Raw genomic sequence first — 17,205 nt, 5'->3', positions numbered from 1 at the left:
TAAACGTTCATGTAAAGTTCCATAACCATTTCAGTTAAAGTTTAGCAGGGATTATAAACAATTTATAACCATTATCGGTAAGGTCAATTTATGGTTCGCGCTCATGCGGGTTGGTATGTTCCGTTGTGTGAGATTGCCCTTCGGCCTGTGTAATGCTCCCGACCTGTTCCAAGAGGCTCTACAACGCAAGATCCTGGCTGGCTGTGCAGGCTGTAAAAACTATCTAAATGATGTGCTGGTCTACGGAAACACTAAAGCTGAACATGATAAAAACTTGAAAGAAGTGCTTGCACGCCTAGAAAATCATAATGTTAAGCTAAACGACAGCAAATGTAGGTTTGGCACTCAAACGGCAGAGTTTTTGGGATTCACTTTGACTCCTGAAGGATGGCTGATCAATGAAGAAAAGGTGGCAGCAATTAAAAATTTTCGAAAGCCTACTACGTGCTCCGAAGTAAAGAGCTTCTTAGGGTTGATTACCTTCATCGATAAGTTCGTTCCTCATCGTGCCACGAAAACGGAATACCTTCGGAGTTTGGCCTCTTCTGATTCTTTTTATTGGACTGATGACGAAGAAATGGAATTTAACTACTTCAAAGAAGAAGCACTTACTTCAATCAAACGGCTAGGGTACTTCAACGCGGATGATCGGACTGAACTATTTGTAGACGCATCTCCAATAGGATTAGGTGCGATCTTGATCCAATTCAACGCTGAAGGAATACCAAGAATAATCGCATGCGCATCTAAGGTACTAACCACATCCGAGCAAAAGTACCCGCAGACGCAAAAAGAAGCGTTGGCGGTTGTGTGGGCAGTAGAAAAATTTTCATTCTACCTGTTGGCCAAAAGTTTTGTTATTCGTACGGATGCGGAGGCAAATCAGTTCATTTTTAATTCTAACTACAGATTGGGGAAAAGAGCTATATCTAGAGCGGAGAGCTGGGCATTACGGCTTCAACCGTATGACTTCACAATTGAACATGTGCCAGGTTGCCAGAACATTGCAGATGCTCTATCTAGGTTAATCCCGGCTTCACAGCAAGACAAACCATTTGACGAAGACGAAGACAGCCACTATCTGTATGCTTTGGATGTTAGCTGCATGCAAATGACCTGGAACGAAATTGAAACTGCATCGGAGAAAGACAAGGAGTTGGAAATGGTTCGAGATGCAGTAGCAACGAAGAAATGGCCAGCGGAGCTCCGTGGGTACGAAGCACAGAGAAAAAATTTGCGCACTTTAGGTTCGCTGGTATTTAAAGATGATAGGACGGTTCTTCCGATGTCACTTCGAAGCAAAGCGTTACAATTGGCTCATGAAGGTCACGTCGGAGAAGTTGCCACAAAACGAATCATGCGTCTGTTCTTTTGGTGGCCACGGATGTCAGCGGAAGTGTCACGATTCATGAAAGGTTGTGAAACATGTGCACAGTTATCAAAGCGGAACCCACCATTGCCTCTAGTCAGCAGAGATCTACCTAATGGGCCCTGGGAAATCCTACAAGTTGATTTTCTTTCGGTTCCAAATTATGGATCTGGAGAGCTTCTTGTTGTTATCGACACTTATTCTCGATACCTCTGTGTTGTCGAAATGAAGGGCTTAGATGCTAGTAGCACCAATAAAGCACTTTGCGAAGTTTTCCAAATATGGGGATGCCCAACTATACTGCAGAGTGACAACGGCCCACCGTTTCAAAGTACCGAGTTCATACAGTTCTGGATAGGTAAGGGTGTTGAAGTACGTAAATCAATACCGTTAAGCCCACAATCGAATGGTTCTGTTGAAAGACAGAACCAAGGTATAATTAAGGCATTGGCGGCTTCTAGGCTTGACGGTATAAATTGGAGACTTGCGTTGCAAAATTATGTCCACCGGCACAACACTCTAGTTCCCCACTCAAGGCTTGGTGTAACTCCATTCGAGATGATGGTCGGATGGAGGTATCGCGGGACGTTCCCTTGCTTGTGGTCTCCTACTAGATCCGGTGACCTTGATCGTAATGAATTGGAAGAGAAAGACGCAGAAGCTAAACTTGCCAGCAAAATATACGCTGATTCCGTGCGGGGAGCTAAACCTTCGAACATCCAGGTCGGCGACATCGTTTTACTGGCACAATCTAAGAAGAGCAAAGTTGATCCTACATTTTCTGCAGAGCGATATACGGTGATTGCCAGAGAAGGTGCAAAGGTAGTCGTCATGAGCAAAGCTGGAATATAATATGCTCGAAATATGCGAGAAGTGAAAAAGGCTCCTGAAACTTATAAATCCAACGGTTATTCTTATCAGGCATCGGATGGAGAAGTAGCTGAACGAACAACTGATGAATCTAACGATGAATTAACACATGCTAATGAGGGACATGCAGCTCTTCCAAGGCAGATGGAATCTCAACCCAAGGAACAAGCTTCAGACTCCTCTTTGTCCCGGAACCTACGACAAAGGAACGTTATCAAGCGTCCTAAACGATTTGACGATCAGTTCGTGTACCGGGTTTTCTGGTAAGGATGATTCACTGAAAACAGAAGAAGATTAGTGATAGAAATTTATGAAAAACCAATGCTGTAAGCAACTCAGAAACATCCACTCATAAATGCAAATGAATTAAAATACTTAATGTGAAATAAATGCGATTAATTTTCTTTTCACTGATGTTGTTCAACATGATACAATGACAGCTTGCTGTGATTTGACGACTCGAATATGTAAAGATTTTCTTCGTTTTTTGTTTGTGAGACAAGTGTAGAGGAGAAGGGAGATGTAGTAAATAAGACACTTGCACAGCCGAATGAAAATTTAGGGCAGGTACGCGTAGAATAAAAGTGAAAGTAGGTCACTGTGAAGTAAATAACACTTGCTATGACGCGACTAAAGTAAATAAGTAATAAAACTTCCACTGAACCATATTCTGATTTGACAGCTATTCCTGGTGAAATATTTCAAGCGAAAGCTTTCAATAAATTCTAGCAAGATGCACTGGGGCAATTTAGCAGTTGAGAATTTATGAAAAGCTCTGAGATGGAACGGAAGAATTCAAACGCTAAATAAAAAAAACGCAAAGCTTCGCCCTTAGCTCAGGTTCACCGGCAAGACTGGAAGCTTTGAGAATAAAAAAACGGCGTCATTCAGTGATCGATATTTGCCTAGAGCAGTCGCGATTTTGCTCGTAATTTGATTTCATCCGAAATGGCGGAATACGACACTCCTCGACCGAAGAACTCGTTCGGGTGCGTAGATTTCGAATTCAGCCAAGATTCCTGGAGAGTCGATATCACCAATAAGTACTTTCGCTGCGAACACGGCCTGACTAATCGTCCGCCTATGTTCTAGTGTTTCAAGACCCAGGAGTTGACAACGATCTTCGTACGGCGGAAGGTTCACAGACTCATTCCAAGGAAGGTGACGAAAGGCATACCGAACAAATTTCCTTTTAACAGATTCAATCCTCGCTATCCAAACTGCTTGATACGGGCACCATACTACCAACAATCAATACGAAACTAACGATTTTAAATTGGCTCACCACTTTAGTAGCCTATTGGTCCCAAGCAAACGATTAACGTACCCTATTCTAGTTGAAATTCTATTACTACACTATGTTTGTTTTGATTCGCTATGAAAGTTTGACAGATAACATCAGGGGTGTGTGGATTCATGCAGAACATGCAGGGGTGAGTGAAATAGCTTGGGACTGCTTGGGACCGTTGTTCTGGTACTGAGTGAGCCAAAAATAATAATGATTTTCTTCGGGACCCAGTGGTCTTAGAGTTACCTCTATGATACTACCGAGCTGAATTCCGAGATCGATCGCACAGAGAGCAGTATAGAGCTTTTAGACAGGCAGGATCGCGAAACTCTTCAGCGATCTTAAAAATGAACCCGAGTTGCCTGTTGGCTTTCGCAACGATGCCCGAGTAATAAAGCTTGAATGTTAAGGCGCAGTCCAGCGTGATTCTTAGCTCACGAACATTTTCCACACGTTGCAGAAGTTGGTGATTTATCGTATAGTTGAATGCCACTGGTTTCAGCTTGCGATGAAATGAGATAGTATTACATTTTTGTACATTCAACGTGAGATAGTTTCTTGAGCACCACTCTTCGAAAGTATCGATTAGGTGCTGAAGCCGCAAGCAATCGGCGAAACTTCGAACAATCACATAGATCTTCACATCATCCGCGTAGAACGATCGGCAACCAGTTGGGAGGATCAGTCCGGCCTCATTCACAAAAATCGAGAATAGCAATGGTCCCAAGTTGCTACCTTGAGGAACATCGGAGCTGTTTGTAAAATAGTCCAATTGCTCTAATCCGATTCTAACACAAAGTTCCCGATTGGTTAGATAGGACTTGAACCAACGAGTTAAACCCGAGGATACACCGAGTTTTTCAAGTTTAGCTAGCAGTATGGAGTGGTCAACCCGGTCGAATGCAGCCTTAAGATCTGTATATACAACATCCACCTGCGCTCCAGCTTCCATACTCCAAAGACATAAAGAAATGAACGGAGCTAGATTTGTTGAAACTGATCTCTTGGGATAAAAACCGTGTTGGTCAGGAGAAATGTAATTTCTACAGCTAGAGAATAATGCGTCGTTGATGATGATTTGAAAACTTTAGAGCAGGCACTGAGTGATGTGATCCCTCGGTAATTTTCGACGTTTCGCGACGCAAGATCGGAAACATGAATGACGATTTCCAACGCGTAGGGAACTCCCCCTGCTGTAATGAAATATTGAACAGCTTCGAAAGCGGTGTTGTAAGCTCTGAACAGCATCGCTTCAGGATGCTTGAGGGGATCCCGCCAGGGCCAGCAGCATTAGAAAATTTCAGCTTCTTGATGGCGGATTCGACGAGGTCTACTGTAACCGAGGTAATCGAAAAATTGGAAGCATCACTGGGAGTGTCCCTACCGCTTCAGCAACTTGGGACAACGAAGCCGTAGTGTCATTGAAAATGCTTTTGAAATGTTCTGCCAGAAGATTACATTTCTCAAGGGAATTGCTGGCGATTCTATCACCCAGGTGAATTTCGACTGGTAACCCCTCCTCGTTTCGTTTGGTATTCACGAATGACCAGAACTGCTTTGGATTAAGCCGTAAATTAGCCTGCACACGCCTTGTGTAGCTCTTGTAAAGAATGTGGTTATATGTGCGATATTCGTTGCTCGCTGTTGAAAATAATCGCTTGGTGAATGGGTTACGAGTACGACAGTATTTACGGAGGGCGTTCGATCTCAGACGCTTCAAATTCCGTAGTCGAGCATTGGACCATGCGGGTTTGGGAGATGGTCTCCTCAATGGGACAGAATCAGTTATTGCCCGGCCAACGACCTCAGCGAAGTAGTTGACGACTTCATCAATAGATGAACACGTGTCAAGGAACTGCCAATCTGCCTGGGCAAGCGAGTGACTCAGCGCGACGAAATCTGCTCTACGAAAGTCGAGCTCATGTACATCAACAGGGGGTTATCGTAGCGAACAGGAACAGATAGGTTGATGGAAACTTCCAACGCAGGATGATTGGTGTCGATGCCAATCAAAGACTCTGGGGCTTCTAGGATAGAACATTCCACTCCTGCAGCTTCGTTCGCCAGAACGAGATCAAGCAGCCAAGAGTTGCTATTCAGTATCGAGTTGATTTGCGTTAAGCCATGCAGGTTGAAATCATTAAGGAGAGCACAGCAGGATGCGGGATGTTCGAGCGAAGAACATCAATGCTAGGAAGATCGTTTGCAGGAACGTTCCATGAGAGCCCAGACTGATTGTAGTCACCAAATACCAGACCTAGGTTGTTTTGTTCTAGTCGAGAGAACACGGTACCAATCGAACTGATGAGCCGGCACCGGTGGTGTAGTTGTAAGCGTGACTGCTTTCTAACACCCCAATGGGTCTGGGTTCAATCCCAGCCGAGGTCGGTGGGATTTTTCTGAGGCATAAAAATCTCTGGTCACGTCTTCCTTCGGAAGGGAAGTAAAGCCATAGAGGTAACTCTAAGACTACTGGGTCCCGAAGAAAATCATTATTATTTTTGGCTCACTCAGTACCAGAACAACGGTCCCAAGCAGTCCCAAGCTATTTCACTCACCCCTGCATGTTCTGCATGAATCCACACACCCCTGATGTTATCTGTCAAACTTTCATAGCGAATCAAAACAAACATAGTGTAGTAATAGAATTTCAACTAGAATAGGGTACGTTAATCGTTTGCTTGGGACCAATAGGCTACTAAAGTGGTGAGCCAATTTAAAATCGTTAGTTTCGTATTGATTGTTGGTAAAGCCGTTGGTCCCGGCCCATGTGTATGTGTGTTGAATGGGTGCAATATCCTACGCAGGCTGCCTTCCTGCACATTCGATTGCCGTCAATGGATGGCAATCGATGTCCGTCGGTGATTGGCACTAGATTGCGGAACAGAGACCGACGTTAAAATAAAGGAAAATCGAACTGATGTGGTTTGCAATGCTGCTCGAATCAGATTTCCGGTCTGAAGGTAGATACATAGCGCCAATACTTATTGATCTACGAGGCGTCGTTATTTTGATCCACAGCTGCTCTAGAGAAGTGCAAACTGGAGCAATCAAGATGCCTCCCCCACGATTTGGTACTATTCTGGTGGTTGCGGTCGTTTCGAAATACCGTGCTAAATAATTGAGATGAATTAATGCGGTCATCGAGCCAGGTTTCCGTAAGAACTATGACATCGTAGTCAGAGTCAACGGCAGCCAGGAAAAAAATCATCGATCTTTGTTCGCAGGTCACGAACGTTCTGGTAATACACCAACAGGCGGTGGAACGAAGTCGGTTGGAGGTCTGCAGAATGATCGATCAGCCGAAACGAGCATGGTGGTACTCTGGAACACAGAGACGGATCAGGAGAAGAACTGTTTTCAACAAACGCATACTTGCCTGATGTAGAAGGTTGGAAGACCCCTTCACCATTATCAACCACAGGGCCAGAACGACTACGATGACAGGAATCAGCAAGCGCGACTGGGTTGAGTGGCTCAGGGGCTTCCTGGAGGCAGCAGGCAGTGCGTTCTGGTCTGGGATGTTCCAAAATGTGGCGAGCAAGATCCGGTGCAGTGCTGTTTGTTCCATCGGTAGCGCTAAAACCAATGGACGAATCAGGAGCGGGACAGATCATGACACGATCATACTTGCCTTGAATTGCAGGTTGGAAGACCCCTTCTCCAAGCCCACACACAGGTCCGGGACGACTGCGGACGATGACTGGAATGACTCAACTGTGGCGGGATAAGAAGGGGCTTCCGTAGTGCCAACTTCAATGCGTCCCAGAGTTCTTAGGCGACCGGTAGGTGACGGATGATTGATGACTGATAATGCGCTGGAACCAATGAACGAATCAGACGTGGTACTAGTTGAGAAACAGATGATACTTGCCTGACGTAACAGACTGGAAGACCACCTTTTCAACTCACACACAGGGCCGGGACGACTGTAGAACGCTGGTACAAATGGCTCGACTGTGGTGAGAGAATAGGTGGCTTCCATGGTGCTAAAATCGGTGCGTCCCAGAATGGTTTTTAACTTCACTATGTCTGGTCCATTGTTGGGGTGTCCGTTTTGGGTGTTTGCGTATTTGGATCCAGTTTTGCCAGCTTCGTTGGGTGTTGAGATTTTTGCGCACCAAAATTTTCGAACTCGCGGAACGTGATGCCCTCGGGCCAGGTTGCAGTATCCAGTGCCTTAGTCTTCAAATTTTTGTCGATGCCAACTTTGAAGGATACGAATGACAGCGTGCTGATGTCCTTTCCCTTGGGTACAAGTTTTATGACAACAGGGTTGTCATCTGTTTCCAAATTGGCTTTCACCATGGCAGAAACCGCTTCATTGGCAACTTCCGGATGAATATGAGATAAGTACAGCCAGAATTTTAGTTCTCTCTGCTCAGTACTTGTGGGAACAACAACTACATTGTCACCTGTTTGTTTTCTACCCACCTGACATGCATCAGGAGCACGTGTTTCACCATCAACGTTTAGATCACCATTGGCGTTTGGATGTCACAAGAGGACCACCTGTAGGCCACCTTTTCCTCGATGGCGTTGTCGGAGCAGTGGACTTAACGGCCATCTGCTGTATTTCGTTGCGTAGCTCCGTGTACACCTAGTAGTACACCTTTCTCCAACCGAATTTCGCTTTATCTCATATTAAAAAACAAATCCGATTTAGCGTTAGCGTCAGCGTTGTTACGGTATACTTCGTAGATTGGATACTATTGACACTCACGTTTCTTTTAAAATTCTTAGTTCTGATTTTTTGCATGTGAGTAGGGTCAATGGAGAACTAGTCACCCGCAGAAAATCAAAGCGCTTGGTTGAAAACCCACCGAGAAAAAGCGGTGGGTGCAACTCAGTGGGTAACGCGTTCTTCGGGGGAAAGCTGTATTCACAAGTGTTTGATAATGTTTCCCAGTCTTTAATACAGGTTAGGTTCTCTTTATTAGCGAGACTGTTTTCTAGATTTTGTATAACCAAAAGCCGCCATTTTGGATTTCAAAATGGCGTCGGACATCGTTTTCCGGTCTCTAGATGTCACCACCATTCTGAAAATATCCATATGTTTTGTATAGTTTGTTGAACAAGTTTGTTAGATGCTTTTCTGATACAAACCATTTTTCCCACTATGCCAGGTTTTTCGGTACCATGATGATAATATAAAATGATAGAGATGAATCAGGTCTCCAAAAATGTGATGGAGATACTATACGCCGTTTACCGTATGCGTGATAATGATTGCAAAATCGTACAAATAAGGTTCCCGTTTCACCTGTGCATACAATGCCTTGGTTTTCTTTGCATGCACGTAACCTATAGCTCAGACCGTAGTAGGCTATGTATAAAAGAAAATGATTTACTTAGTTTGACAGTTGCACCATGACGAAGTGGCAGCGTATTCGTAATTTGTCCCACGCGCAAATGTCGCAAAAAGATATTTCAATCGCCGTGGGAGTGTCCCGGTGGACCGTCAAAAAGGTTTTAAACCGAGAAATTCGCGAAGGTGGCCACAAGTCGTCCGAGGTCAGCTCGGGTTCCGAGGGTTATCGCTGCTATCAAAAGAAAGATTCGGATGAATCCTGTGCGTTCAATAAGGAAAATGGCAAAGGAACACGGGATCAGTGACTTTACGGCACAGAAGATCGTAAAGGAAGACTGCGGGGTGAAAACGAGGGCACGGAAAAAAAACTCACATGATTACAAACCGCATCCGGGAGCTACGAGTCGAACGATGCAAGAAAATCTTGAACTTCCTTAAGCGAAAAAATCCGCTAATCTTGTTTACCGACGAGAGCATGTTTACCGTCGATCCCGTATCAAATTCATAGCCGGCGCCGGTGGTGTAGTGGTAAGCGTGACTGCTTTCTAACACCCCAATGGGTCTGGGTTCAATCCCAGCCGAGGTCGGTGGGATTTTTCTGAGGCATAAAAATCTCTGGTCACGTCTTCCTTCGGAAAGGAAGTAAAGCCGTTGGTCCCGGCCCATGTGTGTTGAATGGGTGCGATATCCTACGCAGGTGTGGAAGCTGCTTTCCTGCACATTCGATTGCCGTCAATGGATGGCAATCGATGTCCGTCGGTGATTGGCACTAGATTGTGGAACAGAAACCGACGTGAAATAAAAGAAAGAAGAAGAAGTATTAAATTCCATAACCGACCGGTATATTAGTTCTCTTCCGGTAAAAGACGTGGCCGACGAGCACAAGAACGTGTATCTGACCAAACATCCTGCTAGCGTTATGGTGTTTGGATTGATGGCTTCCGATGGCAAAACATCTCAATATGGCGCGTCATGAAAGCCAAGGCCTGTTCTGAACGTAACCCGAGTACAGCAAGCCTCAGACAAACATTGACCCGTACCTGGAGAGAAATGGATCCAGACTACATTATTAGAACCTGCCGTGAATTCCGGAAGCGTGTGGAGGCCGTAATTGCAGCAAGTGGAAACTCGATCGATGATTAACATAGTTTAAGACTCTGAGAAACATCCCCCCTTTGAATAAATAAAAAACACGAAAACGAAATTTTTGAGATTTTTTTTTAATTTTGACATTGCTCAATGGTGCAAACATTATCACGCATACGGTAATTGATAATGATAATATCACAAACGTTCTCTCAAAAGATAGGGATGGATAATAACATCTCCATCATTGATATGTACTCTTGAAGAAGTCTGTTTTTGGGTACATGAAACCTGGGCAGAATTACACGACGATGTGATTCAGGAATCATGGAGGAAAATTTGTTCATAAAGACGGCATTCCGTTGGTGCAACAAATGGACTGGACACCGTGATCGCCCACAATGAGTAACGATATGCTTGTAAAGCTCATACAGATGACGACATTTTGAAACCTTTGCCGAAAGATCAGCATGTGATAAATAAAGAACAGTCAGAAGATCCGAAGCAAAATGAGTCTCATATCTCCGAATTCAGCGAACCAGCAAATCCAGGCGCAACCAGCAAGTTAAAATCAATAAGAATGTTCGATACATAATTGATTGAGCTGAAGCATCGACCGTTTCAATTTACGATGTTATTTATCGCCGTCGAATTCGAGAATTTGTGTTGACGAAGTATGTTGAACATTTAAAGTCAATCAAAACTTTTAAGTACAATGGAATGTTCTTTTTTATTATCGAAGAATAAATGTTGTTGAATACGAATAGGTTTCCATGGTTAAATTTACACAGCATTTCAAAACTACTGATTCCTAGTTGGGGAACAGGGAGTTAAATGTACAATTGATCTTTTAAATGAAGAAATTACATTGGTTGAAAGACCTGTGCGTGGAATCGATTGCTATTTGATTGAATAAACACTCAAAATCGTGAATTGTTCATTTTACCCCGTATGCCCATTTTACCCGCACTTCCCATAGCAGTCAAATTTCAACTAAGGGTAAGAATGAAAATTATTCAGAGCAAAAAGTTTGAGAATCCATGTTTAAAAACTTGAAAGTTTTAGTGAAATCTGCAGGCTGACAAAATCGGAAAAAAAGCTGAAAAAATCGGGAGCTGATGCTTGTCAACTTTTTTTCTGAAATAATCCTGAACTGTGGTAAAGCAAGCAAATAAAGTATTGTGTTTAACAGCTCAACGTTTGATTACTCAGCAATAGCACCTCTAGCTACAATTCCAATATTTAGAGGGGAATTCCTATTTACGCAAGGATTTTTATTGGTATTGCTTTTTACGGATCCCTTGATACTTGGGCTTCGGTAATATGGATACGATATGCGGTCAGCATCCTTATTATTGGAGCTCAAGCGTCATGGTATTCTGGAAAAAGAAATAGCTGCAAAATCTCTATCCATGAATAAGCATTCATGACTGCAGGTAGTACGTGTTCATGCAGATATGAATTCTCACGATAATTGTAGAACGCAGAATAAGACTTTTTCCTTGATATAGCTGTCGGAATGACCGTCATAACCTTATTTATGCTTGAAATGAGACGACAGTAAATTTATATGTCTGTTTATTTTTCCTCGGTGATATCTCGATAACTTTTTCAAAGGAGCGTATCAGCTTTTGTAAACAATGTATTTGATCGTCGATTAGGCGTAACTGGTAGCTCGCACACGCTTTTTTTTCCTCTGTTCAGAACCTAACACCACTGCGACCATTAATTTGATCTATTGTAGTATATCCCGTGTCCTTAGTTTAGTGCATGTCGTATTACTCCATCACTATTGAGAAATGATAAAGTATTCGATTTTTTTACAGTTGTCATTCTTGCATTTATCGCAAGGATCCGACTTTTTAATTGAAAGGTTCCGCTATTTATACCCTTCGGAATGTTGAAACACCATCCAAAGGCGCGTCCAAATTGGATTCCTTAGCATCAACATTAAGGAATGACACCGATAATCACCATGCATCCGTTCCCTAGTCTTAACCACTTCAAACTAGAGAACAACGAATAGAAGATCTATCACTATCAACAAGGCATAAAAAGTAACAAGGACTAAGATGTGTTCCTTTGATTACTGAAAAATCCTGTTCCCCTAGTTTGAAGAAGTCAGGACTAGGAATCGGTGGTAGATCTTACATCCCGTAACGTACCACGAAAAGGTGATCTACCCACGTTACGGGGCTCGCACACGCTTACTAAAACCACTAGCAGGTAGGGGAAAATTTCCCCTATCTGATGAGGAAATTTTACCCTATCTGCTAGTTACGCCAAACCTACGATCAAATGCATTGTTCACAAAAGCTGATACGTCCCTTTGAAAAAGTTATCGGGATATGATGATACCACATGACAAATGTTAGTGATATTGCGAATGAGTGAGAAAAGCAAAATAACGATACCTCACGGTGAGAAGTTTTACGGAGAGAGGGTTCTCAGTTGTTTTGATTGTTAACCGTAGGAATATCTTTTGTCAATCTAATGGCTGTCAGTACCGTCATACTGTCATTCAGCACTGCCAATATCTAATAGACCAATACTTGATGAACATTAATTTTTAAGAAGTGCCCTCAGGGAGAAAATAACATACTGTTGTATTTTCTACAACGCGCGAGTGCTCGTGTTACAAAAGTTGGCGTGAGTACTGAAAGGTTAAACTGCAAACAATGAAGTATCGGCTCCTGTAAAGCTATTGAGCCTTCCAAATAAACGATATCTCTGCTTGAATGTTATGCCTTGTTCAGACTACAGAGTTTTAACATGTTATAGTGCTATCTTGATGGTGGTTTCTGGGTTGCAATTAGTTGATAACCGTTATAACATGTTATAACCATAGATCCACTAATAGAACGTTCAGACTACAGAGTTATAACATGTTATAGCGCTATCTTGATTGCGGTTTCTGTGTTGCAATTATTTGACAACCGTTATAACATGTTATAACTCTCCAGTCTGAACAAGGTATAACCCCTCATTTTATCTGTCAAACTTTCATAGCTAATCAAAACAAACATATGAAATTTATACTAGAATGGGGTACGTTAGTCGATTTGCTTGGGACCAATAGGCTAGTCAAGTAGTGAGCCAATTTAAAATCGTTTGTTTCGTATTGATTGTTGTTATAACTCTCCAGTCTGGACAGCGTTTTAGGCACGCCCAAGGTCAGTGATATTTCTGCAATCATTAACTTTGATCAATGATCTGCTGTGGAGAATTAACTTGGTTGTATTTTCATAGTTTCAATTATTATCTCATTTTGTTAAACATTCCTTTTTCATTGTTCCTGTACGTTATTTTACATGTCACTGTAATTGATTCGATTTCGGAATACAGCTTGACCTAGGTATATTGGTAGCATTTTTGGTTTGCTTTTTTTTAATTTCTATTCGATAACTCATACATGGAATGTGGTGGCTGTTTATTTATGTGTTTGCCTCTAGTATAGTTCCTCACACTTGTTTCTTGATACAACATAGTAATTAGCAATACTTTAAAAACTACTCCGGTAGAGCACTGTTTCTGTTTTTGCGGTGGCATCAGCTTTGAATTGTATGTTTGTTGTTAGATTTATAAAATCAATATATTTTTGTACTGAAATGTTGTAAGTTTTTGAAAATATCATAAATTGCAAAACATAAGACATAATATCGGTTCTGTACAAGTTTTGAGCGTAATCATACCTAAGTACTGCGTTTATAAACATGATAGTAATTTTCGAGATTTTAGAGAACATAACAACAATAAAATTTGAAGCTACCAAACACTTATCAGACTAATAATGATGACGAACCTTTATTGGAGAACAGCAAGCTTCAGTAAAGCTGATTGATTATTTTTTTGCTTTATTTTTTGAGAGTACATAATCTTATCCGTCGATCAGTGAATACTGCCACTTTAGGTTGCTTTCAACAAGTTCGAACATAATCTCAAATGGGACCATCCATTGCTTGCGTATAGTTAGGATTGGAAACGATCTATAACTTTCTATAATAAATACTTAACATCCTTATAGTAACAATGAACAAGTGAATTTTCAGTACGCATGGGTCCGATATGATACGAGCTATAATAGAGGAATATTTATTCTTGCGGAATGATCACTATCGAAAGCCATAACCATTCGGTCGTCCATCCGGCTTAGATGTAGACACTCGTAAAGACGCAGCAATGGAATGCTAGCGGGACCTAATTTTGAAACTAAACGGAATACAAGTTGACTTCCTGATTGCTTACTACGAATAGCATGTATGGGTTACATTGACATCGCACCTTACCTTCAAGATTTAAGGACCACAGGGCAGGTGTCGATTGTTTTTTGTTGTAAATACTATATTCGTGAATGATAATAATACACATACATATACATACTTTATAGTGCTCATTTTGTGTTTATTTTCGAGTCCTCACTTGAATCAATAACATCGGTCGATTATTGTTGTTATTGTTGTTGTCGCTATTGTAGTAGTTATTATTATTGATGCTGTCCTCCCTAGTGGGGATGGTGGTGCTAGTTCTATTCAAACCATAGGAAACGGTAGTTGTCCTCGATTCTCGTTATACGTTGCCTGGGATGGTTAGTGAATGTTTAATGGTTAGAATCCTTCCGAAAATGTTATGATCAATGATTATCAAATAGATGTTCAACCTAGTTAAAATATATGTACCAAGCTAAAATCAACAAAATAACTCAAAAGCAGTTGAAATTAAAATATCAACTACAACATTCTCCGTCGTCCTTGGCTTTATTACGTCCTCACTACACCGGTTATCCAACTGTTTAAATTGGGCACTTCCACAGTTGTTAATTGAGAGCTTTCTAAGTCTGAAGTCGAGAAATTCTCCAAGCTGAAAAATTTCTAGACCGGACCGTCAAGCGATCCCAACCGCCTCCAGCATGGTCTAGCCACAGACAAACAGACATCACAGTCGCAAGTTGTTCATCGAACAAGCATTTAACGGTCAATTTAAAAGTATCATAGTTGGTAGTACCGCCACCTGTGGCGTGCATAGTCATTTCCCTTGAGTTTGACGTTTACACACTACCGCCATCTGTTCAGCGTACTACCCACCACAGTGTACTCAACAGATGGCGGTAATGTTTTAGCGACGATGTTTTACAGTGAGAAATATTCAATGTGTTATGTCTGTTTGTCTGTGGTCTAGCTTTATATCTGCCCCTTTACAGACTGAGCTAAGGGAGTCCCAAACATAGCACACAGACATGTGAAAGGCACTTAAAAAGGATGCAGATCGTCTTTCAAGCCACTTAAGGCTGTGTTACATTTAATTTAACAATGTAAGCCAATTTAACGTACCCATTATTCCAAATGTTTCTTCGAGAGCGTGGTTCAAAGGTCTGAATGTAAGTCGGGGATTCATTCGCGTGATGTCAAGACTTATGTCCAACCACTGATCGCAAGACGCACATCTCTACAGAATAAACCTCGTTGACAGCAATATATGTACACAGTTCGAAAAAGTAGTGTGAATTTCTCTTCAATATGATGCACATAAATGGAGCATCACATATCATATACGTTTACATTATATATCATGTAAAGTTCTGACACATTTCATGCAATGTAGCAAATATTGTATACAAAAGCCCATCTTTGTAAACAACATTGTTTACAAGTTGCTCGGTTGCGTGAGATGAAATACTAGTTTACGTGAATGAATGTTTACATCACAATTAAAATTCAGAATTTTTATCTGTGTAGGTGTAGAACCGGTTATGATGACATCGATCACGCAGTTTGGTATTGCCCGGTAATGACGCCTCCAGAGCACGACTGCTGGATACCCTAGTGGTCCGAGGTAGACAACCCTTCCGTGAAGTAAGAGATGTATTGGGAACTCGTGATCTTCCCTACATGCAGGCGATTTAAGAATTCCTTTGTTTGTCTGATGTTAGAGTTTGATGTGACCATCCCCTCCTTTCCAAACAACTTCCATCCATTGTGTCCCAGTCTTATTATCCTCCTGTTTGTTCGTCCGTAGGACATTCGGGCGAATGTCTTTCGGGTCAGTGGAAATCGGATGAATCTTATAGAATTACTTCACGCAGAAAAATAGATTTTTGTTTCAGGGCCTAATGTATTTTGTTATTGATTCAAACATATTGTATCACTATTTCAACAAAACATATTTTTGAATCAACAAAATGGTTTTTATAATCAACAAACAGAATATTGGCTCTACAACCAGTTGCTGATTCAAAACTATTTTTCTTTGAATTAACCGAATAATATATTTAAATCAATACCAAAAATATATTAGGCCCTGAGTCAAAAATATATGCATTTGAATTTAAAAATCATTTCTCTGCGTGTTTGCTATAATATATGTAATGCTTAGCTTCATTTTTCAATATAACACTAACAGTACACGACTGATGAGACTAACTCAGAGTGAGAGTCACTTCAACTCAGTACCTAGTATGAGAAATGTCTAAAAACGGAATTTATTGAGCGCTGAGTAGGTGACCCCGTGACCCCGCAGGTAGTATAGACCGCGTTTGCGTTTGCCGTTGCAAATTTCTTTTCTGTTCATTTCTTAGCAAACAAAAGATACGAATGGCATTAAATAAAGATTTATATAATAACTGTGAATCATAAATTTACATACATTTTCTACATATACAAAACACAAGAGTAAACGATAGTTTTACACCAAATAAGTGCTTTACATCGAAAATAAGCTATGTGCACGGTTAAAAAAAATTCCAGTCATTTTAACTTGATCGGCTCAAAGCAGAGAAAAGCTCTGCTCAAAAAAGACATAAAGCATGAACAGAAAAAAATGCATCTACAATCAGCATGCACATCGATCGATTCATTTATGACCTTCGTTAACTGCCAGCAGTGGCCGGTGTCCTCTTACCTGACGTCACAAATGGGCCAACGTAGTTACTGGGGAAGAGGCCCGTTGTTCCGTTCAGTTCACCACGCCACCATTCCGGTTCGTCCCGGCCCATCACGCTAATGATGTCGTCCTTCTCGAATGAAAGCTCGTCATCGTTCAAGGCTTTGTACGGGTACAGTGCTATTACTTTATCTATAATGATCATTACCATAGGAGGAATGAGATAAAAGGCGAATGAAATTGAACGCTTGATATTACCGAGAATGGTTTCGTTTAGTTCCACTTTGCTGGCCGACACCGGCGTGTTACGACCACTGTTACGCCCACCCTGCAGGATCTTCACGTATGTTGCCGGGAACCAACCGATTTGTCTTCGTCGTCCTTTGGCCTGTATGAGAAAAATTG

The 17,205-nt window shown here is 41.7% G+C and overlaps 1 protein-coding gene and 1 pseudogene across 3 annotated transcripts in view; one reads left to right on the top strand and one right to left on the bottom strand.

The window, feature by feature from the left end:
* The first annotated feature begins 1,550 nt into the window (after nt 1-1,550).
* LOC135710330 (uncharacterized) lies at nt 1,551-2,506 on the top strand (annotated as a pseudogene).
* Nucleotides 2,507-13,136: 10,630 nt separating this feature from the next.
* Dap160 (dynamin associated protein 160) overlaps nt 13,137-17,205 on the bottom strand; it is a 36,626-nt gene continuing 32,557 nt past the window's right edge. For 2 of the 3 annotated variants that reach the window (XM_065232871.1, XM_065232873.1), the window contains exons 12-13: nt 17,059-17,188; nt 16,550-16,992 (exon numbers count right to left, since the gene is read on the bottom strand). In XM_065232871.1, the coding sequence (XP_065088943.1) occupies nt 16,787-16,992; nt 17,059-17,188 (336 nt within the window). In that variant the 3' untranslated portion in view covers nt 16,550-16,786. Of the gene's footprint in view, nt 14,502-16,549; nt 16,993-17,058; nt 17,189-17,205 lie in introns of those variants that run through there. The other variant, XM_065232872.1, reaches the window with a different exon arrangement.

Source organism: Ochlerotatus camptorhynchus, unplaced genomic scaffold (assembly GCF_037179485.1).
Source record: "Ochlerotatus camptorhynchus isolate MF236.1 unplaced genomic scaffold, CSIRO-AGI_Acam_v1.1 ptg000379l, whole genome shotgun sequence".
NCBI classification, from domain to species: domain Eukaryota; kingdom Metazoa; phylum Arthropoda; class Insecta; order Diptera; family Culicidae; genus Ochlerotatus; species Ochlerotatus camptorhynchus.
The sequence above is the reverse complement of the archived record's forward strand: the minus strand, read 5'-3'. Positions and strand labels throughout refer to the sequence as shown.